General features: G+C 39.6%; 1 protein-coding gene across 1 annotated transcript in view; it reads right to left on the reverse strand.

Moving 5' to 3' along the window:
• Positions 1-25,915, reverse strand: part of ndst3 (N-deacetylase/N-sulfotransferase (heparan glucosaminyl) 3) — a 74,989-nt gene that overhangs the window by 3,923 nt on the left and 45,151 nt on the right. The window contains exons 6-12 of the mRNA XM_065254633.2: positions 23,613-23,741; positions 12,003-12,185; positions 10,833-10,929; positions 10,173-10,296; positions 9,902-10,076; positions 8,087-8,257; positions 7,872-7,981 (exon numbers count right to left, since the gene is read on the reverse strand). Of these exons, the coding sequence (XP_065110705.1) occupies positions 7,872-7,981; positions 8,087-8,257; positions 9,902-10,076; positions 10,173-10,296; positions 10,833-10,929; positions 12,003-12,185; positions 23,613-23,741 (989 nt within the window). The remainder of the gene's footprint in view (positions 1-7,871; positions 7,982-8,086; positions 8,258-9,901; positions 10,077-10,172; positions 10,297-10,832; positions 10,930-12,002; positions 12,186-23,612; positions 23,742-25,915) is intronic.

Genomic DNA, 25,915 nt, shown 5'->3' on the forward strand with positions numbered 1-25,915 from the left:
GCACTTCTGTCACATTTGGTGTAATCGTCCAAGAATGGTAAGTACTAGAAACAAACTTCAAATGTTCATTTGTAGCAGAGATGTGTGTGTTGCTTGTGTAAAAATATCATTAATCAAACTCAAATATTTTTTGAATGATTGAGCCAAAACCAAAAAGCGTTGGGTTGTGCCCCATTCTCCCCTACTCCATACAGTTTCCCACGTAGTGGACCCACGAATTAGCGCAGGCAATTTTAGATGCATGCGTGCTGACTATACAATTACACTGTATGCTAAAATGGTCCCAAGCTGTCACTGGGGCAAAACTCTTTAAAAAGGTCCTAATATATACTATTTAGGTGCACATATATGGACCTTTAATGTACTCATGTGAATCTTTGGGATACTAAAATGCACTCTTTGGTAACAATATTTGACTCTGAGAGACAAATTTTAACTCTTTAAGTGCAAAGATGTAGTTTTTAAAAAGGTATCTCCCTGAGTGACAGCTAGGGCCCGCTTTTTTAACCATTTTTTTTCCTGACAGTGTTTGTGCACATCCACAGTAAAAAAAACTGTTCGTGTTTGCTGAAGATGAAAAAATGCATGTCAGGCGAACTGTAGGCATACATTTGTGAAACATACAGTACATTGGGCTTTAGTTAAAGGGCGCATTTCACAAGACTTTTTAAAAATGTCAAATAAATCTTTGATGCCCCCAAAGTACGTATGTGAAGTTTTAGCTCAAAATACCATATAGATAATTAATTATAGCATGTTAAAATTCCCACTTTGTATGTGTGAGCAAAAATGTGCCATTTTTTGGTGTGTCCTTTCAAATGCCAATGAGTTGATCTCTGCACTAAATGGCAGTGCCGTGGATAGTGCAGATTAAGAGGTGGTATTATCCCCTTCTGACATCACAAGGGGAGCCAAATTTCAATGACCTAATTTTTTCACATGCTTGTGGAAGATGGTTTACCAAAACAAAGTTACTGGGTTGCTTTTATCACATTTTCTAGGTTGATAAAAGCACTGGGTACCCAATTATAGCACTTAAACATGGAAAAAGTCAGATTTTCATGATATATCCTCTTTAAATAAAAAACACCCTAAATGAGAGAGGTTGTGATGAATGAGATCTGAACTGGCAAGAACTGACATAAGACTGTTGAAAGACAGAGATTGAAGCAGATTATAATTGGAAAAAACATAGCAAGAAGAGGTGATGACAAATGAAACTGACAGAAAACAAGAAAAAGAGGAAAACAATGACAGAGAGAAAGATATGTTTGGAGCGATGAAGTGAGAGAGACTCAAATGGAGGGAGGTTATTAATAAAAGTCAAAGATTGATGGAGCTGTCTGAGCTGAGGTAGAGAACACATGCAGAGACCACAGTAGCAAACACACACACGCACGTGCACACACACCTGACACAGGCAATACAAAGTTCAATCTTTTGGCCTTTTATATCAGTGCCCGTAGTACTGCAATGCCTCTTTTTAAAAAAACAAGGTCTCTTTATTCCTATTACTTACAGCATTTATCGAGACTGTAGAGCAGGGGCGTCATGCATCAATTTTTTTTAAGGGGGCACAGTGTGCAAAGCTCACAGAAATTTGTGCATACACATTCATCAAACAAATGAGCTTTCAGTCTTTTTCATGGCACTTACATTTCTAACAACCCTTAATGCAAAAACCTCCAAAATAAAAGTGTTGACTAACTTATATCAAATACTATTCAATCGGATTAATGGCATATTGGCATAATATTTACATCTGAATGTAAATGTTTTGTTTATTTACGTTTTTTTTGATGACTTGTTTAATTGTCAACTAAAATGACATAAGCTTGATTTTAATGTTCAATTATGATTTAAAAAAATATGTTTAGATAAAATTAATAGTGGAAAGGATTTTTGCATTAAATTTGACCTTATATGTGAGTATGTGTGATTCCGCGCCCCTGTGAACTCTGGCGAACTTTGGCGTTGTGCCAAGAAGATGAATCTAGAAATCTCTACTAATATAACGTCGAGACGGTCACATTTTAAACCATACATTTTCTACACAGAGGAGGCTAACTGCACATTACCGTACTGGGGTTTGGAAATGTTGTGAGCGTTTCTTACATGTTTTAATTCCTCAAATAGCCAAATGCAGCAGCAGCAACAGCAAACACGATCAAAACACTATCAAAACGCAAAAATCTCTGAAAAGTGACACAGATGCAGCACAAAATTGACAATTTGGGCATTTTAAACAGATTAAAAGAAAGCAACAGATTAATGGACTATTTTTTGATTTTGAGGTTGCATGCAAAATCCATTTGGCTCAAAATACCGAGGGGGCACGTGCCCCCTCAGTTGCAATGAGCATGACACCCCTGCTATAGAGCATTGTAGGGCTTTAAAAAAATAAAAAATACATTTTTATATGTCACCAATGATCTATATTTTTGTTGTCAATTTATCATGTGTTAGTTTTGTGGTATACTATTTTTCTCTTGCATGGTTAAAATCCATAATGAATATGCAGCACGGCACTAAACACAATGATGTGTAATATGATTTGTGCACGTCCAAGTCAGAGTGCCTCACTCAATTATTCATGAGTAGGCATGGCCTTATACTCTGAAAAGTGGGTAATCGGCCAATTAAAAGCATTATTTGATATTTCTTCATGCATTTCTATACTGTAAAAAATCCAGGTTAAATATTAGATAAAATATTTATATTTGACACAACAATGGGTTAAAACAACCCAGTATTTTTAGAGTGTAAAGGGGAGTTTGAGAATGAAAGACAGGTGGCTTGGGGCTTTGCTGATCAATACCAGCAACACCAGTTTGTTGGAAGTTGAAAGTTCAACAAACTGTTTTCTCAGTTTTTGGTGTGTCAATCAAAGAATCATGGCAAAAACTTTTGAAGTCCATATTGTGTACTGTTGAAAGCTGTCGCTAACATTCTTATGACATTCTTATGACGCTTTTCCATTGCATAGTACCCCATGGTTTGGTTAGTCAGGTTAGCTTACTTTTGGGGGCTTCCACTGGGTGCAGTACGTAGTACCCAATACTGGGTTTTTAGTACAACCTTGGTTGGGGTTCCAAGCGACCTGAGCTGATACCAAAACGTGACGCGAAAACACTGTAGATCACTGATTGGTCTGAGAGAATCGTCCACCAGCGTCACTGCTATAATGTAAAACATTAGCTTTACCTTCGTGCTAGCTTGCGCTGTCTCAAGCAATTATGTTGTCATCTGTGCTCTGCTATAAGTTCCCAAACTCCCTTTTAGCAAAGAAAAACGTCCACAGGTTGAAAATCAGGAACATCATAACAGTTTTTTTCCAGACTTGCAGTTTGTGGCACGCACGCATATATGCTTAAATGCAATTTAAATGAGATTTGGCTTATTTTTTATTTCGAAGTTAATCACTTAATGAGGTCATATTATTGCACCCCCTAACCACGCCCCACTTTCCTCCATACCTACTTTCATTTTGCAAAATGACTTAACATGGATACATGACAGTTTAAGAGCAATGAACACACACACAGAGAAAGAGATGAGAGCGCTGCCTAATGAGCTGTTTTTAATTGGAGAGGCCGGATGAAGTTAATCCTCTCGCTCTCATGCTGTGTCAATGACTACAGCCAGATTATCACAATTAATCACATTCAGGCTGTATGCAGATTATACAAGCGTTGACTGCTGAGAACATGGATCTGTCTGCTCATTTTATCTGCTGATTCTCAAACACATGGGACCGGGGACAGCATGGATTTAGTGCTCGCATCTGTCTTGTATCTCTTGTGTCTGTGCGTGTATCTGGTCTTGTTTGTCTCTCCATGTGCACACCAAATGTTCCCATAATGATTGTAAAACATAAAAACATTTACTTTGAGAGGATTTCAGGGCTGTCAGAGTTAACGTGGTAATGCGATTATTTAAATAACGTTAATGAATTTGTTCGTTTTGACGACGTATTTTTACATAAACCCAACCATCACAATCCTTTACATTCTTATTATTAAATTATTATTTAGTGTGATTCTTAAAAATAGAATGTGTGTTTTAGTGGCATCTAGTGGTGAGATCCAAAGGAATTTTGGAGGAACCAAACTTAATTTCGAAATGCAAAGAGAAGCTACGATAGCTGCCACAGGACAAACATGTCGTCGCCTGAGACAACGTTATGACGCAACGCACTCTGTAAAACAGTTTGTCCATTTAGGGCTACTGTAGAAACATTGTGGCAACTTCCATGTAAGGGGACCTGCGGTGTATTTAGATAAAAACGGCTCATTCTAAGGTAATAAAAACATAACGGTTCATTATGTAAGGTCTTTATACACCACTGATAATAGTTACGTATATTATATTGGATTTCTGTCAAGAAACATTGCACCGTTAGGCTGTTTAAATTAGGAGAATGGGTTGTCCTCACAATGTAGAAAATGTCAGGATGTTTACTGTACGCCACTATAATTTAGGTCAAATCTGCACACATTTTAAGTCAGGTTTTCACACACACATACTTAGCTAAGGACGTGTTGCTCTGCAAATAGGGTAAGCCATTCTTTACTGCTAATTTATTTACAATTCAAACCCAGATGGGACGTTTAACAACAGTCATTTGCATTCTTTGTATGGTGAAATTTAATTACCACCCAAGCACCCAAGAGTGAAGCGCTGTAATTCATAGCAATGTTAATTCAAAACCACTGCAGGCCAGAACATCTTTACATGTCAGATTACATCCATAAAGTTTACGGACTGCTGTTTAAAAATTGATTATCTCCACAATTTGCAATCTCTGTGTATTCAAAATGTAGCATACCTTTGTCCTTTGTCATTATTTAGCTATGCACAAATATAATCTGCTATGTTTTGTTATCAACAAATAATTACACATATTATCTATTTTTTTTTACACTTTATAAAAATCTAAATTATGATGAGATAACCATTTAAACACATTGACACCTATACTTATATTTGTCAGCCTATATTTTAACTGCAATTAGTCTATATTTATTTAAAGGAAAACACCACCGTTTTTCAATATTTTACTTTGTTCTTACCTCAACTTAGACAAATTAACTCTTTCCCCGCCATTGACGAGATATCTCGTCAATTAAGAGAAAACGCTTCCCAGCCAATGACGAGATTTTCCGTCTTTCCGCAATACCGCTATTATCCACCAGGCAACTTTTTAAAACCGGAAGTATTGCCCTATGGCAAGCTGCTGCATGTCCGTGTCTGTTTTAAAGATCGCTCTGAATGTGATCTCTATGAAAAGTCCGTCATAAAAATGGAATTATCTCTGCTTTTTGCTCAAAATATGGTGTTTTTGCAAAAACCTACCCATATTCAAAAGCTGATTGCAAAAGAACCACTAAAGGTAGGATGAAACGTTTTTTTTTTTTTGTTTGAAAGCAGAGGGTCTGTTCTTTCATTTAGTATATTGTATGTTTATTTATTTAAAGAAGAACATTTTCTGGAAGGCATTAACCCTTGTGTGGTGTTCGGGTCTGTGGGACCCGTTTTTAATGTTTACTAAAAGAAAAATTATGCAATTAATTATTGTTTCAACCTCAGATTCATTGGCCTTGGCTCATTTTCTATAAAGAACATAAAAATAAACAAATTTATAATGACTGTACACTGTTCACCCCCCTACGCATTTATATTACATATGTGGTGTTCGGGTCCACTGGACCCGGGGTTAATAAGAGTGTAAAAATTGAATGTGCTATGTAACTTCACTCTGTTTTTCTTCTATCTGGGACTCCTGTGAGTGCATGAGTGTGTTTGTATATATGTCTGTACATATATGATGGATGCATGTCAGAGTTTTGTCCTTCTGCACTTGCTATAATGCTGCAAGGATACAACATGTTATATATCAAGCATGAACACTCATCTGGCCCCACTGTCCCAAACACTTTACCTTCTGTCTAACAGGAACCATTCTACATTTTCCCATTATCTCCCTTACAAAAAATATTCATGCTTGTATTATAGTAAAAGTGTAGTAATCATGGCAAATTGGTGTATTGATTACCATTTGTAAAACCATGGGTTTACCACAAAACCTATGGTGTGTGCGCGCACGTGTGTGTGTGTGTGTGTGTGTGTATGAGTGCGTGACAGAAAGAAAGTAAATAGAGAAGTAGAAATAGAGAAAGTAAAATTTTATATCCAAGCATTTTTATCATTTTAGGTTGTAGCCAATAGCAACACATTTTACTGCAGTGTGTGTGGACATAAGATGGACAGGACGACAAAGTATATGTCTATAAAATGCAAGAAATGCATATGCAACACAGCTACATAGTAAAAATCTGCTTCTTATGTGTTGTGTAGGCTGGCATGAACAGGTTATGTGTTCAATGTGGATGATGTGTTATGATACAGCATCTTTCCAGATGGGGCTTGTGCTATGTAAACTGACACAAATGTGTACAATTTCAAACTAAGTTCAAAGACTTAAACATCAAAGTGATAAAAAACGTGTTTGAGATGAAAAAGTGATTAATACTTATTTAAGATAAACATGTTTTTCCCCAATATCTGGGAGAGAATAGAATTTTCTTCTCTTATTTCATATTATCACAAAAACGAATAGCACTTTAATCTATAAATAGTCCTCTACTAGTGGTAAATGACAAATATTAACCATAAATTCTGTCTATATTACTTGCAATAAGGCTAAAATAAACATCTGTAAACAGTTATACATAAATTTGTATGACTGGATTGTTTTAGGATACGAATAATGCCGTGGGTCCACTAGACCCACAAACATTGTCTAAGTAACAAAAATATGAACACCACACGAGGGTTAAACTTTGGTGAAAATCATGAAAAACGCTGGCGCTGGCTGGCAACTTTTTTTAAAAATGCTGGCGGTGAAAGAGTTAATACATACCTCTCTTTTTTCAATGTGTACATTTAATCTTTGTACAGAGCTGCGTGTTTGTGTTAGCATGTAGCCTAGCCCCATTCATTCCTTAGGATCCAAACAGGGATAACTTTAAAAGCCACCAAACACTTTCATGTTTTCCCTATTTAAAGACATGAGTAGTTACACGAGTAAGTATGGTGGCACAAAATAAAACTTGCCGATTTTTTAGAACTATATTGTATGGCGGAAGAGCACTTAGTTTGCAGCACTTCCACCTCAGGGGCAGTAATATTGACGGAAGATTGAGCGTGAGGGGGAGTAGTCAGGAGTGATGATGTTACGGCACACCGAGGTCAAAGTGCAACAAATTAAGTGCTCTTCCGCCATACAATATAGTTCTTATTTTTTATCTGCTTAAAAAATCTGCACGTTTTATTTTGTGCCACCATACTTACTCGTGTAACTACTCATGTAACAGTCTTTAAATATGGAAAACATGGAAGTGTTTGGTGGCTTTTAAATTTATCTCTGTTTGGATCCTAAGGAATGAATGAGGCTAGGCTAAATGCTAACACAGTCACAACGTGCTGTACAAAGGTTAAGTGCACATATTGAAAAGAATTGGTATGTATTCATTAGTCTAAGTTGAGGTAAGAACATAGTAAGATATTGAAAAACTGTGGTGTTTTCCTTTAATGAATAATGGGAGGTCCAATGTGGGAAGTGTGTTTGTTTACCTGGTATTCGTCACGTTGTGGGGACCAAATGTCCACACAAAGATAGGAAAGTTTATAAATTAAACAGAATAATGTTTCTTGAAAATATGAAATAGCAGTTTTCTCCGTGGGTTGGGGTTAGGGGAATAGAATATAAAGTTTGTACAGTATAAAAACCATTACGTCTATTGAATGTCCCCACAATAAAATAAATACCAGAATGTGTGTGTTTGTGTGTGTGTGTGCATAAGCCTTACGTTAGTGCCTGGGAGTAGTTGTAATAAGGAATGACACCCAGAAATTTCTGCAGCTCATCCATTACTTTAGCTGGATCATTCCTCAACTGCTGCCCGTCTATAATCATCATCTACAGGAATAGAGAGACAGAAAGAAGAAGTAGAGGATTTAGATGATGTACCTTAAAATAGACCTCAGCTATGGTTGGTTTTGACAGTTAACAGGTGTGCATTACCTGGTTTGGAGGGTAGTAAGTGAGCCATCTCTCCAGGTGTGTGGCGTACAGTCCAGGTATGAGACAGCGGTTCTGGAGAGAGCGCAGTTCTAGTGGTGCGAGCTGGTCAGCAGAAATGACCTCATAAAAGCTGAACTGCAATGCTGCTGGGTCTTCATGAGCCCTTTGATGCTGCCAATGAAATAAAAAAAAACTGATTATAAAAAGACCAACTACGCAAGAACTTAAAATATATGTATATATACTGTATATTTATAATGCATTTACATTTATGCATTTTGTAGATGTGATAAGTGACTTTAAGAGTGCATTCAAGCTATGCATTTTATTACTTTGTGTGACCATATCATTCCTAGTCCCCACTGCCTTTTATGGTACAAAAAAGCAAAAATTTTGTGCTACTCATTTAATATTTTTCTTTAACCAGAAATATTCCTGTAATAGGTGACATGACATCTATCTCTTTTCATAGTGTTTATGTGGTTGCAGCTTCACGCTGTGTCCTCCTGTGCATGCTGTGGATATCTAACTCACACAGACACACTCAGTGATGTTCTCACTCACACTTACACATATTCAATCTCTCCACAATATCGCACATGAACATGTGCATGCTTGATTTCCACCAAGCGCATCAACCCATTATACCCAAAGAGCAAAAAAACACGAGTGTCTATATACAGTAAGCTCATGCTTTTCTGTGCACTAAAGCATACTACCATTCAATTCCTATTTCTTCAGTCTGCACGACTGCATCTGGGTGTGCATTATTTTGGTATAGTAAAATTACATTTTAATAAATGGAAAGTAAAATTCCATGATATTCCAGAAATTCTATGACCGGAAACAAGTGCTAGTGCAGAGCTTCTTAACTCTGGCCCTCGAGATCCACGTTCCTGAGTGTTTAGTTACAGCCCTGATCAAACAAACCTGAGCAATGTAATCATGGTCTTCAGGAAAACTAGATAATTGCAGGCAGTAAGTTTGATCAGGGTTAAGGTTAACATGGTTCCCACACCTTAGTTAACTTCAAATTTAAGGACCTTTCAAGGACTTTCCAGGTTTAATACTCTCAAATTTAAGGACTAAATGTGGGGACACACTGCAAGTGAGAGCAAGGTTACATTGTGTTACCTTTAAAGATACATTGTTACAGTTCCCTTTCGAGGGAACTCGCGCTGCGTCACTGCCTTGACACTTTGGGGACGCCTCCAAGGGTAAGTGCGTCTGAATGTGTATGTCAAATTCAACCAATGGTGAGGCTTAACGATAAAGACAGGGTGACTTCGGGAGCCAGGAAGTATATCGCTATCTGAAATATTGCCAAAGACGGCGTTACAGGGACGCAGGAACTATGGCAAATGAGACGCAGCGCCTCGTTCCCTTCTCAGGGAACAACAGTTACATACGTTACCCGAGACGTTTTAATTTGTCAAACACAACTATGCCAAAAGCATTTTGGTATGAATAAACATTCGCATATAGAAGATATAAGCATTTAAAGCGAACATTTTAGCACGTGTGCTTAAAATGTCTAGAATGTTTATGATATTATCCTACACTACATGGGGAATAATATGGATTTTTTTCCAGAAAACTTCTTGCATAAAAGAGATTCAAGCACTTACAATGACCTGTATCTATGTATGTATATTTTCAACTTCCCAGGGCCCTTACATTTTTCCCCCAATTCACAAACTTTCAAGGATTTCAAGGACCCGTGGGAACCCAGAGCTAAACTCTGCTGGAAAATGGATCTCGAGGGCCATTGTTGAGAAACTCTGCGCTAGTGTTTAATGATAGTCAGTGTTGTACCTGGTACCAGCTGTAGGCCCTGTCTGAAGGGTTGATTAGCAGAGTGAGGATTTTGGCTTTGGGCAGGAGAGCGGCGGCACGTTTCGGTGTCTCCTCAGAAGGGAAGTAGTTTGCACTTTTCTCAAAAAGGAAGTCTGTACTGACATTAGACGGTATGGGAAAAAACTCCATATACCTTGAAAATAAAAGGAGCTTCAGGTTAAAAAATGCTCAAGCGTAGACAAACGCACACACAGGAAGATAATAACAGTCTATCGCACATCACACCCACCAGTCGATGCCTTTGTGGTAATTGTTGGTGTTGAAAAACTGAACTTCCTCGAATGTTTTTGCACTGGGGAAGTTGCTGGAGATGTAGGGATGCATGAGAAGAAAGAGGTAGAGCGCCGTCGTGCCTGAGAAAGAAAGAGAGAAAGATGAAGGGAGGAAGGAGGAGAAAAGTAAATCAACGAGCCCTTTCCCTGCTAATGATGAAATTATATGTTCGCCTGATAGGATTGAAAAGAAACACTTTGAGCCTGGAGATTTGGCCCACAGACAGATAAACTAAGAGACATGGGATCAATACACCATTTACCTTATAGATTTTTTTCTCTGTGTGTGTTGCGAGTTTGTGATACAGCAGAAAAGATGAGTGCAGAGAGGAGAAGTGTTTAACAAGCCTGTGTCCTGACACCAATCAAAATCATACAGCACAAAACAACGCACTGACTGTTCTCTTGTTCACCCCCCACCTCGCCCTCTGGGGACGTGTCTGTATTATTCTTCTCTAGAGCGGAGCGCCCATGGTTGCCTTTCATCACTTTATGTAACACAAGGTGAGATATGAAGAAGGATGAACGGGAACAGCGGAGCGAGGAGATCCAAACGCACGTGCAAAGCTTTGAAGTCTATAGCAAGAAAAAAGAGGAGGGAGCGTTCTTGTAATTACCAGTTTTCTGAGGCCCGACCACCATGAACTTGGGAAGCCTGTCACAGGTCTTCTCTTTGGACCAGATGTCTTTGTGCCGTTTGTCGTCACATGGGTTCTGGGAGACAAAAATAAATAAAAGGAATAAATAAATGATTATAATCAGAAAGCAATATATGATCTATTAACAAACTTTACTCAGTCAATAATAATATTATATTTCACAGAATGTTCTTTATGTAGGATGGTTTTACGTAGAAAACAGTCGATCACAAAAAATGACTTTAAAGGGACACTCCACTTTTTTAGAAAATATCATTTTCCAGTTCTCCTAGAGTTAAACATTTGATTCTTACAGTTTTGGAATCCATTCAGCTGATCTCCGAGTCTGGCGCTAGCACTTTTAGCACAGCTTAGCATAATCCATTCAATCTGATTAGACCATTAGCATCGCGCCTACAAAATAACCAAAGAGTTTTGATATTTTTGCTATATAAAACTCGACTCTTCTGTAATTACATTGTGTACTAAGACCGACGGAAAATTAAAAGTTGTGATTTTCTAGGCAGATATGGCTAGGAACTATACTCTCATTCTGGCGTAATAATCAAGGACTTTGCTGCCGTAACATGGCTGCAGGAGGCAAAATGATACTGTATTACGTATTGCCCGAAAATAGTCCCCTGCTATTGAAAGATACTAAGGGGACTATTTTCAGCTGCTGCGTAATATCATTGCGCCTCCTGGAGCCATGTTAAGGCAGCAAAGTCCTTGATTATTACGCCGGAATGAGAGTATAGTTCCTAGCCATATCGGCCTAGAACATCGCAACTTTAGATTTTTCGTTGGTCTTAGTACAATATGTAACTACAGAAGAGTCAAGTTTTTTATAGGAAAAATATCGAAACTCTGGCTATTTATGAGCGCGATGCTAATGGTCTAATCAGATTCAATGGATTTTGCTAAGCTATGTTAAAAGTGGTAGCGGCAGACCCGGAGATCAGCTGAATGGATACCAAAACGGTAAAAATCAAATGATTAACTCTAGGGGAGCTGAAAAATTAGCATATTTTAAAAAAGTGGAGTGTCCCTTTAACTGGGTTTTCACAGGCAGGGTCAAAATTTACATTGCCATCTTCAATAGTGCTCCAAAGGATCTATGGTTCTGGGAAATATAATCTGGGATCTGACCTGCCAGAGCGGGTTTCTTTGTTCAGGAAAGAGCGTGAAGTACTTGTGCGCGAGCTGTCGAGGGGGGAGCGTGTGCAACCTCAGGTTGGTCCAGCACTTCAGGAAGTTGGCCAGGTTTGTGAACGTATATAATCCTAAGCGGTCGTTCCCGTAATTGGAGAGATGAGTCATAAATATACTGATCTGCAGAGGTGGACAGAAAAATGAGAGAGTTTATCACGCATTCAATCTCATAAATCAACAGCAGCCTTTAATTTCCACTAATATATAAAGCCTGACAAGATGCGTTATGAGTAATAGCACAATGTTTCCTGTAGGGGGCATATTGTAGTGAGTATATTAACATCCAGGTCACAAACATTTGCTCTTTTATAACACTAATACGTTTCCAATACAATAACATTTGCATTCATTTATAAGTGTGAGTTGTATATATATTAAACATCTGTTGAAAACGGCCCAGCAGATGTGGAAGTGATGATTTTCAGACTGTTTGAGTCGTTGATAAAGACTAAATGTCACCCAGCGACCCTAAATGCCACTCTAGGGTGAGCAGATTTCCAGCGTCAGGCCCTTTACTGGCGGTTCAGTGCACCCCTGGGGCACATTCAATTACCGAAGGAAGATCAGCGGCCTTTCATATGCGGTAAGCCCAGTGGACGAATCCAGAGTTGCTGTAATTCTGATGTAATCCACTGGAGTAAGGTCACACGTGGGCGGCATCCGCAGAGATTAGGATCAATACAATTAACAAGGGTCTGCTGACAGAACAGAAGAGACGAGTGGGAAAAGCAAAGGGAGTGGTGGAGTTTTTTTTGGTTCTCTATGCTTGACTGGTTTAGTAGGTTGCGTTTCGAGAGGAGAGGGAATATGTGGCCTAGTTTAACACAGACACTAATGCTACCGTCCCTCCCATCTACAATAAAACCGTTAAACGTGCATAAAGATGCAGGTACACACCTGCAAATACGACAAAGGAGGACAGTAGTCCTTCAGCAGGTGCACAAACTTGCCAAACGGGTGCTTGCAAGTTTGTGGCTTGGGCAGAACATTAACACAGATGCCAATTTATTATTGCTATGATATTGTGTAAAAGGTAAGCCTGTACGATCCATTAAAACACGCTAATGGAAGTCTTTTATGATTTTTGCGTGTAATGGACTTTGAACCAGGGCCTGAGTGCTGCTCCCTCATAGGGTTGCTGTGGATATGTTGTCGGCACGGCAACGGCAGCATCCTTTGATTGATGGATGGGATGCTAGGTGACCGTGAACGGGGCGGGGAATATTTATTGGATAATGAGACAAGTTTAACAGCTTCTGTCACACTGTCATGCTTTACGCTGGACTGGCACAACATGCACACACTCACATAAAGTGCCTACACGCATACACAACAACTAACCCTCAAGAGAAAACAAACGTAATCTCCGATATAAAATAGATGTCAAGCATCATAAAGTATTTTTGGTGAGATTACGTTCGACTTCACACACATAAGAAAGCAAGCTTTCCCGTACGTACAACATTAGTCTGACCACCGAACAAATCCTGCTGTACCACAAACACACTGATCAAGGTATGATTTATGTTTTGCTTTTACAGCAATCAATAACAAACACACAAACATAGACTTTATATAGACACAGAAACAACAACCCCCTACACACACACACACACACACACACACACACACACACACACACACACAGCCATGGGTCTTGTGATTTATTTTAGCTACGGCTAACAGGCAGGGCAGGGAATGCAGGGAGTGAACACAGAGACAAAGAGAGAGATCTCAGGTCCAAAAGCATCTATCCTGCTTGTTAAACAATCACTAGAGAATGCCAACACGAGCCACCTTTTTAACAGTTAAATTCAGAATAGCTATTAAACACACACACACACACACACACACACACACACACACACACACACACACACACACACGCACGCACACACGAGAGAGAGATAAAGTGAGAGAGAAAGAGAGAGCAGATCTAAAGGGTTCCAAACAGATGTTCCTTCTGGAAAGGTTCAGGACCTGACAGAATTATAAATCACTAGCCTGGAAACAGCATGAAAATTTAACCAGCAAACACACACAAATACACACATAAACACAAACAAGGATGAGGTACTCCAATTACCTTCGCTCACCTTTCATTTAGACTATGAGCATTACAGTGAAGGTGGCAGAGACCTGTACACAATCATACAGTGTCACACACAGACCTAAACATACTATGAGAAGCCGTGTCCCAAGTTCTTCTTTATTATAACAATCCATTTCACTTAAAAAACTGAATCTAGTTTGTAGTCCCCCTCTTCAAAATGAACTAGGTTCAGTGGCTTGTGAGTTAGTTATTTATTTATTATTGACTAAATAGTACAGTACAGTACCCTAGTCTTTCACACAGGATTATTCCAAGGGACCAAAACATTATGTTTAATAATAAAGAGCACATGATCTTATTGACTTCAGGGCTTCCCCAATGTCCACAACAATATTTGAAGCACCCTCTCACAATTTTTATAGATTTTAGAAATTTTGTAGTACTCTAAATAAATCTGGGTTACTTTCAACCCAGGGTTGGGTCAAAATGGTTCGAGCCCAGCCGTTGGGTAAAATGAGCACAGCACATGTTTATATTTGACCCAGCATATTAAGTTGAACTAATCCTGCTTAGGTTAAAGGACAACACCACCATTTTTCAATATTTTACTATGTTCTTACCTCAACTTAGACAAATTAATACATAACTGTAGGGGAGAGCGGGGTAAGTTGTCACATGGGTAAGTTGTCACACTGTTCATAACTCCAACAGTAGAGGCTCTATGTCAAAAATCAAATAGCCACTTTATGTGACTTCTTCTTCTATAGTCAACTTCCTGTTCACATGTGGTCAAGATCACTGTAATCTGAGGTTAGCACAATTTTCTTATTTTTCTGCTTAAAAAGTAAAAAAAAATCACTTTACATTTTATGCAATACAACTTTGTTAGGTGTGAATGTTTAAAATGATTATTTTGCACAAAATAGAGGAGACCGTAAAGTGTCTTTTGATACTTTAGCTAAAGTGATATGATGAGCTAAACTCGAGATTTAGACAACATTAGCACACAAGTAAGTATGGGGCAAGTTGTCTCAATGACTTTGGGGCAAGTCGTCACATCTGACAACTTGCCCCTGTACAAACAAACACATCGAACATGCTCAGAAAACATGCTATAGAAAAGAATAAGCCTCAATCTAGCAAAAAGCTGTTTCAAAAGAAAGGGAAGCAGAAATCTGGACCTATGAAAAACAAGGCAGCTAAAAGAAGAAAAATCATGCAAGAGTCATCATCAGATGATGAAGAGTGCTTCTGCCTCGTCTGTGTAGAGCCATTTTCAAAGAGTCGTCCAAAGGAGACCTGGGTAAAATGTGTAAAATGCAACAATTGGGCCCATGATGCTTGCACCTCAGGCCAGGCAATTTATGTGTGTCAGAATTGTGATTCTGGAGATGAGTCCTATTAGTCATACAGGGCATCTGTTTTGTTCAGAGGTTAAACATGTTAAGTTAAGCAAGTTATCTGCAGCGTTCCATTCAGTTATCTGGTTTTATGTGAAAGCCATAGAACATTTGAACCAAAGTTCAAAGTAAAGTGGTCTTGCCACTTAATTGAAATGTGCATTATTTGGATTGAAATAATTGTTTTTCCAGATTCTCCAGGCACGGATGTTTATATTTCCAGTTTGGTTTGAGTTTAAAAATTAAAATCAATATTCACAATTAAGTAGTTGTGTTCTTATTTTTAGATAATCTAGTGTGACAACTTACCCGCCCTAGTGTGACAACTTACCCTCCGATGGGGCAAATTGTCACAAGTGCACAGTCACTATTCAACAGTCTACAACTCTGTAATGAGATAAGATATAAAGATGTTATGAATACAACATATGTGCCCAAGACTTCCTTCTTTCATTTGGTATGAGATTTATACCATTTTGATGTATGGTGCTCAGTAAATGTTAGACAGTGTGAAAAGTGTGACAACTTACCCCGCTCTCCCCTACATTATTACTTCATTTAACAGTCTTTAAATAGGGAAAACATGGAAGTGTTTGGTGGCTTCTAAATTCATCCCTGTTTGGATCCTAAGGAATGAATATGGCTAGGCTAAATGCTAACACATTCACAGAACGCAGTGCAAAGATTAAGTGCACGCACTGAAAAAAGATAGGTATGTATTAATTCGTCTAAGTTGAGTAAAATATTGAAAAACGGTGGTGTTTTCCTTTAAATTACAACCCAATTAGTTGGATTTGTCCTTGTTTGACCCAATGCTGGGTTGAGAATAATCTAGCATTTGTTTAACTAGCACCTTGGGTTGTAACTTAACCTGTGCTGTGCTGTTTTAACCCATTTTGGGTCAAATATATAAATTTTCTGGGTTAATTTCACCCAATGTGCTTGTCCCTTTTTGAATCAGTGCTCAGTTAAAAATAACAGGACAGAAATATATATTTGTTATAAAAATAACCAAACACTGAGAAATATCTTTTTTTGTCCCTACTGAAAAATCCAGCTAAGACCAGCATAAGCTGGTGAGCTGCTTTTAGCTGGTCTCCCAGATTGGTTTTAGATGCTATTGCTGGTGTAGCAAGCTGGTCTAGCTGTGTTTTGGTCACTTTTTAAGCTGGTCTAGCTGGACTTAGCTGGTCAGGCTGGAAGACCAGCTCACCCACCAGCTGCTGCCACCTTTAACCAGCTAAAACCAGCTACCAGCTTATGCTGGTCTTTGCTTGATTTTCAGTAGGGGTTGCTTTTGTTTATTTTTGTTTTGGCTTATTTTAAATAATTAGCTTATTTTTAAATCAAAAGAAGGTCCAGATTCTATTGAGGTAGGGGCGTGTTTGTTTAGGTGATTTCAAATGTCCTCATTGGCTTTCAGAGATCATGCACCCCGCCCTTAATGTCTTCCATCCTCTATGTCAGGGGTGGCGAACGTCGGTCCTGGAGAGCTGCAGTCCTGCAAAGTTTAGCTCCAGCTCTAATCAAACACACCTGAACAGGCAACTCAAGGTCTAAAGAGTAACTAGAAAGCTACAGGCAGGTGAGGTTTAATCAGGGTGGGAGCTAAAATCTGCAGGACTGTGGCTCTCCAGGACCGACGTTCGCCACCCTTGCTCTATATGATGGTTGTAAAAACAGCATTAGATTTTTTTTCGAAAATGTCTTTGTCTAATTAGCATATGTTTGTTTTCTATGCATATAGCTCAGCTGAAAGATTCTGTAGTCTATAGCATCTCTCTATTTCCAATAAACATAAATCTATTGCCAATGCAGACTGCTTAGTTCTGCTTATGGTAATTGATTTTCATTTTTTATGGAAAATTATCTTTTTCCTCCTCCTGTGTGTCTGTTTCTCTCTCAGTGGGGGTGTCTTTTGTTCTCCATTCATTCATCTTAGGATAATTGAAAGTTGACATAAATACTCTATACATAATGAAGCATTTGTTGTGTTGCTCTTAAAGAGACAGTTCACCCAAAATTAAAATCTATAGAACACAAAAGGAGATCATCTCTATACAACAACAGTTTATAAGGAGCAGATCTGATCCAAAAAAGACAAAACACCACATGTAGGTCATGTGAAACATACGCACACTGTATATAATTCCACCATAAAAGTAAAGTTCTACCAGTAAAAGTCTGTAAAACTTGTTTATATTATATTCCAAGACTATGGAACCCTGATCTACTCCATGGCCACTGCATTCATACATATGAATGCAGCAGCCATGGAGTAGATCAGGGTTCCCAAACTTTTCACAACCCACTTAAATAGGTATAATCTATCCAGGGACCCACTAACATATTTTAAAATGGATATGGTAGGAAACACAATTTTTTCTCTTTTATAATTAAGTAGCTTTTATTATCCTTGTCATTTTATCAATGAAATGTAAGTTTACCATATTTTTCCGACTATACAGGTAAGTCACACTTTTTTCATAGTTTGACTGGTCCTGCGAGTTCTAGTCAGGTGCGACTTATATGTCAAAATTAATTCATCTGAACCAGGAGAAACCATTACCGTCTACAGCTGCGAGAGTCCGCTCTATGCTGCTCCGATATTTATGTAATTCAATAGATTGAGTGATGTGGAATGACTTTCTTGAACTTGATTTGGCTTGTGGTGTTAATTTAGCCTATTCAGATTCTCAGGCAAGTTTTGTATGTGTTAGCTGAATTTTTTTTTATGTTACCTTAACCAGGGGCGGCGTTTGCGTATGGCAGGGTATGGCAGTTGCCATACCCTAGCATTCAGACAAAACACCAGAAATCAACAGGTTATAATGATGCTCATTAAAGATAATTTTAAATATTTTCAGTAGAAGATATCTGAACATTGGTACATCACTAATATGGATAATTTACACGTGTGCTCGACTTCATGCTATAATACAGGAACCGACATGAGGATGACATCAACGTGCCGCGAGAGCGGTTTGAAAGCAAACTCTTCCGATGATTTCTTGCCTCACCCTCGCAGTACTTTGATGTCATCAGCCTGTCATTCTTGCTTGCAGCGCAGCTTTCAGTCCTTGCAGGAGGTTTCATGATGACCGCTGTTGTTATAATCATTATTTTCGCAAGTAAACTCCTTTTTTTGTTTTAACATTCAAACAGACTCACGGTTCTCCCCCACACTCGCGCATGCATATTGCATACATTATTCCAGAAGTAATATGATTTGTTCTCTGTGGATAAATAAACATGTTCTCTTACACTGGGAAATTGTAGCGCAGTCGAAGTGTATGAATTATTTGCGCACGTTTTTGAATATGGCGACTTGTGGAATAAAAACTGCACGACGACAAAAGGTAAGACTTGTTTTTGCATTTAGTTTTACTAAGAGTTTTAATTAGTGTTTTAGTCTTAGTTGGTTAGCTGGCTGGGTTAACTACGTGTGCTCTATCACATCATTAAAAGTCTTTATTGTGTTTAGTGTTTATTGGCGGCTGTCATGACAAGATTTGTAAAGGGATGTTACAGTATGTTTTGATATTATCTTGTTTTAGTTTATCTGTTGCTGGAGTTGCACTTAGTTAAGAATGACAACATTTGAAAAGCATTTTAAACGACCTTGATTTATATTTTTGCTTTTCAATTGAATATTGCTTCCGTATTGTTGTCAGTAAGTGTACATTCGTGCAATCATAGTATGATTTTGTACAGGTTGGTGGAGTATGTACACATATGGATATAATGTGGTTTCATAGATTCGTTATTTGAATGGCCTTCTTGTACGAATAATTTTTGCCATACCCTAGGTTTTCGTGAAACGCCGCCACTGACCTTAACATGTAAGGACACCAATTCAGCCTGCTGTTCTGTGTGCCATTGTTTAGTTGAATAACATGCCTTTCCAAATAAAATGTTTGTTCTTGGGCTTGGATTTTGTGAAATATAGTCCATTGCGACTTAAATATGTTTTTTCATCATAAAAACTCATTTTTGACTGATGCAACTTATAATACGGAAAATACGGTAATTGCAATATTAAAGTACCTTATGATACTGTACATCATATCAAAATCATTGTCATTGCAGGTCATTAGTTGGACAACTGTTTTTTGTGTTATTCATCACAACAGACAAGCGACTTTGCGCGACCCATCTGATCTCTCCGATGAAGCCAATTCAGAAGTGACTTAAACTGCAATTTATTGACGGGCTGCTAGAGACTGGCTCCAAAAGGGAGTAAGTCCCATAGAATCCCATGTTAAAATGCCCTACATTACAGCTGAAAATAATATGTTTGATTTTGTATGATTGTGGTCTACGTATATAGACAATTTTGCCCTTCATGACAACTGTGAGGGGGGTGAACTTTTTTGTAACTCATCCGTTTAATTTATATTAAGCCTTAAAGTTCTGCATAATTAAGGGCATGGCCACTTGAGGGGCGGGGAAACTGCCACTGCTGTCACTAGATTCGAGCTTGGCGGGCGTGTTTTCAGAAACCCGACCCACAGTTTGAAAACTGTGTATAAAGTTTGCTCTCACACCTGAAAGTTGCACATCAATTTGTTCTCTGTAGGATGTGCTATTTTCCCACCACATCTGGCAAAGATTTCAGATTTATGTGTTTCATTTCACAGTTTCGATAGCGGCATCTTTTCAATGTGTTATTATTCTCAATTTCATCATTCTTCTCATTGTACAAGAGTTGTAAAGTCTTTTGCCACTGAAAAAAGTTTTTAAAAGAAAACCCACCTCTTCACGTCGACTTTACACCGGGGCTATTTCTCCACTGCCGACTTATTTAAATATTGCACAGGACACAGAAACCCGACCAGATATCCAGACACAAAAGCAACTCCTACCATTATCGCATTTTAATGTTAATGTGTAAATACAGCTTACGTACAGTAACATAAGCTCCTCTTATGGTCCTAATAAAGTATGTGTGCTTCTTATTTTTAAGGGAACTCTTAGGGAACTCTTTCTTGCCCATGCTCACCTTCCTACTTCCTGTTTTCCTGGAGGAATGGGAACAACAGTAAAGATGAGAGTCAAAAACACAGTGTTCTCTCATTTGTAAAACATATTCTGCTCTGTTAACCCCGTGCTCTCCACCACACCTTCCTTACACACACTTTTTTTCAGGGAATAGACCTTAATAATGAATGGGCAGAAAAATGAGTTTTCTTTAAAGCCCTCTGGACAGAGAGAGAAAGAGAGCGCAAGTCTTCGGCAGCATTTTTTCTTTTTCGAATCGATGCTTTAACAATGTTTTCATTGTAATAACATTTTTATCACCCCCATAAAATGTTTAATCAATGCGAGAGGAGAATAGAACAGACTGGATAAGAAGGGAAGAAAATACAATAGAGAATAGAAAAAGTGTTCCTGTAACTCAGTTGGGCAACATATTTTTCAGCCTATACATCAGTATAGCTAATTCGTCACCTCCGTCAAGAATGACCCTCAAATGCTCCCCTGAAATGCTCAATAATTTGCTAAATTAGCGCCCCTACCAGCCGAAGGCTGTTGGGTTTAATTTGCATGGTAATTGGGTATAGCTCAACTAGTACAGCATTATGTTAACAGTAAAAAAATCAGGGGTTCGATCCCAGAGGAAACAAATACTGATAAAATGTATACTGTAAATGCACTGTAAGAAATAGATATTGGAAAAATGGTAGCTAAGGGACTGTGTAAAAAGTCCACAAACTGCTCTTTAACGAACACACATAGGGATGGTCAAACATAATTTAATGATGAATAAATTCTATTCATTTTATAATGCGGCGTGGCACGGAGTCGATCAGTCTGTGGCACTGCTCAGGTGTTATGAGAGCCCAGGTCGCTCTGATAGTGGCCTTCAGCTCTTCTGCATTGTTGGGTCTGGCAAATCGCATCTTGCTCTTCACAATACCCCATGGATTTTCTATTTTTGCTGGCCAATTAAGAACAGGGATACCATGGTGCTTAAACCAAGTACTGGTAGCTTGGGCACTGTGTGCAGGTGCCAAGTCCTTTTGGGAAATTAAATCTGCATCTCTACAAAGTTGGGCAGCAGCAGGAACCATGAAGTGCTCTAAAACTTCCTGGAATATGGCTGCGTTGATGTTGGACCTTAGAAAACACAGTGGACCAACACCAGCAGATGACATGGCACCCCAAACCATCACTGACTGTGGAAACTTTACACTGGATCTTAAGCAACATGGATTGTGTGCCTATCCTCTCTTCCTCCAGACTGTGGGACCCTGAGAGATCAGAGAACATAACTTTAGACCACTCAGCAGCAGTCCAGAAGCGAGACGCTTCTGACACTGTCTGTTGTTCAAGAGTGGCTTGACACAAGGAATGCGACAGCTGAAACCCATGTCTTGCATTCGTCTGTGTGTAGTGGTTCTTAAAGCACTGACTCCAGCTGCAGTCCACTCTTTGTGAATCTCCCCCACATTTTTGAATGGGTTTTGTTTCACAATCCTCTCCAGGGTGCGGTTATCCCTATTGCTTGTACACTTTTTTTCTACCACATCTTTTCCTTCCCTTCGCCTCTCTATTAATGTGCTTGGACACAGAGCTCTGTGAACAGCCAGCCTTTTTTGCAATGACCTTTTGTGTCTTGCCGTCCTTGTGCAAGGTGTCAGTGGTGGTCTTTTGGACAAATGTCAAGTCAGCGGTCTTCCCCATAATTGTGTAGCCTACAGAACTAGACTGAGATACAATTTAAAGGCCTTTGCAGGTGTTTTGAGTTAATTAGCTGATTAGAGTGTGGCACCAGGTGTCTTCAAAATTGAACCTTTTCACAATATTAAAATGTTCTGAGACACTGAATTTGGGATTTTCCTTAGTTGTCAGTTATAATCATCAAAATGAAAGAAATAAACATTTGAAATCAGTCTGTAATGAATGAATATAATATACAAGATTCAGTTTTTGAATGGAATTATGGAACTTTTTGATGCTATTCTAATTATATGACCAGCACCTGTATATACAGTAGCAAAATTAAGACATGATTTTCTCCTGATATTACAGTACTTACAATATAGTTCAATGTTACAACACTAGCAAACAAACATTCAAAGCACCAGATTTACCAACAGTTTGCGCCAGCGCGAATGCCTCTTTTGCCGTTAAAAACCACTGTCATGATTTACCAAAGACACAGAGTGAAAAATTTGTGCTGAAAGGCATGGACAGCTATTTTTGTGACAATCGATGTATCTCCAACAGTTTCCATCAAACTTAAATAAACAATTAGAATGAACAAATAACACATTGTTACACCCTGTAGGCTTTGGCAAGGTGTCTCCCGACTCATTTCACCTCTGCCCCTTTCTTTCTCCCTCACTGCATGTGAGCAGTTTATTATTGCTGCAAAGATACAAGATCAGAGAGAACAAACCAACATACCGTGTGTGAGTAACCTTATCTTATTTTTCAAGTCAGTGCCAACCATGAGGATGAGTCAACTTTTGGCCTGTAGTTGCAGGAGACTCTGATGCTTTCATATACTGTACAGTACATGCACAAGCACACACATGATGTCTCTTTAAACATTAAAGTTTTATACCTTATACACATAAGAAATGCAGAGGAACCAGCTAATGGAACCTGTCTATTCATCGCTCCATCTATCATCCGTTACTCATACAAATATATGCTGCATACAAATACACACACTGTTGATTTTCATTTCACTGCTGATACAAGCACAGCAGAGTTTCGACATAAATATAGTGATGCATGCTGGGAGAACAAATCTATATGAAACACTAACACGGAAACCCGGAGAGAGAGAGAGAGAGAGAGAGAGAGAGAGAGAGAGAGAGAGAGAGAGAGAGAGAGGAGAGAAATGTGGGGGGTGCAAAAGGACAGAATAGGCAGAGAAAAATAATCCAAGACAACGGGGAATAAAAGTTGTGTCTGTGTAATACTTGATCACATTTTAGAGACAAATTTATACCAAAAAGTGAGAAAAACCTGACAAAACCTTCTTTTGGGGATATCCTCACTTAATATAAAACATTAAAACTAGTAAGGTTAGATTAAAACATGTCTATATACTGTTTTATGTGGATGGATGCCACTTACAGGGTTAAGCAGGACGGTGAGAAAAAGCTCTCCTCCTCGAATACTTCTGTCAAGTTCCTTAGGGCCACCCGGATACTCCTTATAGAAGATGGTGTGTGTGAATAAACCACATGTCTGACGGGGCAGCACCTGCTCATACACACACAAACACATTGGCATTGCTATTGTTAGAAAGACTTTCAATAACATTATTATTATTTAAAAAATCATATTTTATTTATTGTATGTTTATTAAGCAATTTGAATAAGCAGCCAAGATGTCCTAACAGATCCTTGTCAACAGGATGAAGAAAGGGGAACGTCTCGGTTACGGATGTAACCCTCGTTCCCTGAAGGAGGGAACGGAGACGTCACGTCGTGACCGACGAATTGGGAACTCGCTTAGAGAGACCAATCTGCTTCGTATACTACTAAAACGCCAATGAACTTGGCATTGAGATATTTGCATAATGCTGGCGCCGCCCCGCCAGGTGCCTTTATAAGCAGCAGGTGCAAATAGGGAAAATAGCTTCTTTTCGCTGAGAAAGCCGGAAGTGTGACCGGCCTTAACAGCAGGTGGCAGCACCTGTGGCGACGGGACGTGACGTCTCCGTTCCCTCCTTCAGGGAACGAGGGTTACATCCGTAACCGAGACGTTCCCTTTCAGTCGGTCACTACGACGTCACGTCGTGACCGACGAATTGGGAATCCCTATCAAAACGCCACTAGGGGCTGACCTCTTCCAGTGTCTGCGTAAAGCCCTCCGGTTCCACTTAAGGAGGAGGAGAATTAGGTTTTAAGGCAGAAGGCCGGGCACTAGATGTTCCTTTAACCCCACAGAAGTGCCAGCAACTGGGAAGCGCCCTACCTGAGCGGGATAGGAACGCTGCGGAAGCCACCACCCGTCTTAAGGGTTAATGGTGGGCGAAAGTCAACCGTAGTTGAGGTAAAAATGACAGCCGTGGCTGTGTAAGCAAAGCAGTGCTCTGCTAAGGGAAACGTGGGCTAGTAGGATTAACCCCACGGAAAAATACTCACAAAGGAACCCGGTGGGACACAATGTGGAGCCCGAGCCAACACGTAGGTTCGCGAGGATGCAGCTAGTGAAGGCTGACAGCCAATGCTCCGCAACAAAGGCTGCCAAGGCAGCGGAGGAAGAACAATTCAAACCATTACGCATTTTTGTTCTGAAGGCCTTCCATACTGACACAGTTATGAAGCATCAGATGGAGGCTGCAAGCCGACCTGTGAGACTGTTCTCCGTGCTCCCCCTGGTGAGGAAAGAACACGAGAGGATACAGGCTCACTACGAACACTGTAAAATCTAATGAACGTATTAGGTGTCGCCCAACCAGCAGCTCTACAGATGTCTGTTAGCGAGGAACCACGAGCTAGAGCCCAAGATGAGGCGACGCTCCGTGTGGAGTGCGCTCTCAAATTAAAGGGGCAAGGAATACCCTGAAGATTATAAGCCAGGGCGATAGTATCAATTATCCAATGAGACATCCTCTGCTTAGTGACAGCTTTCCCTTTCTGCTGGCCACCATAACAAACAAAGAGCTGGTCTGAGGTCCTGAGGCTTTGCGTGCGAACCACGTAGAGTCGCAGTGCGCGTACGGGGCACAACAAAGCCATGGTTGGGTCTGCGTCCTCCGGGGGGCAGCGCTTGCAAGCTCACCACCTTATCTCTGAAGGGAGTGGTGGGAACTTTGGGCACGTAGCCTGGTCTGGGTCTCAGTGAGACAGCAGGACCAAGCTAAAAGCACGAATCGTCAACAGAGAATGCATGTAAATCCCCTACTCTTCTTCATGGAGGCCAATGCTATCAGGGTCAGAGTTTTCATTGATAAAAACCTCAGACTCGTAGACTGCAAAGGCTCAAAAGGGAGACCTGAAGGCTTCAGCACCATGGACAGGTCTCAGGAGGAAAGAGGGAGGGCGCGAGGGGTTTAGCCTGCGAGCGCCTCTTAAATGTAGTAATTAAATCATGCTGGCCAACTGATCTGCCGTTGATAAGAGAGTGATGAGCAGAAATAGCGGCGATATCAACTTTAATGGCGGAGGGACAGCCTACCATCTAACCTATGTTAAAGATATAAAGCACAATGTTAATGGGCATTCTCTGGGGTCCTCGCGTTGCGAAGAGCACCGGGTGACGAGAAAGGTTTCTTTAAGCGCGTAAGCCCGTCTTGTGGACGGTGCTCGAACCGCGTCGATGGTGTTAGATACCGTTTGCGATAAATCACCTAAACCTTGCGCGCGCTCAACGACCATACATGGAAATCCCACAGGTCGGGGCGCGGGTGCCATAATGTGCCCCTTCC

The sequence above is a fragment of the Paramisgurnus dabryanus genome, chromosome 4 (genome assembly GCF_030506205.2).
Source record: "Paramisgurnus dabryanus chromosome 4, PD_genome_1.1, whole genome shotgun sequence".
Classification (NCBI taxonomy): domain Eukaryota; kingdom Metazoa; phylum Chordata; class Actinopteri; order Cypriniformes; family Cobitidae; genus Paramisgurnus; species Paramisgurnus dabryanus.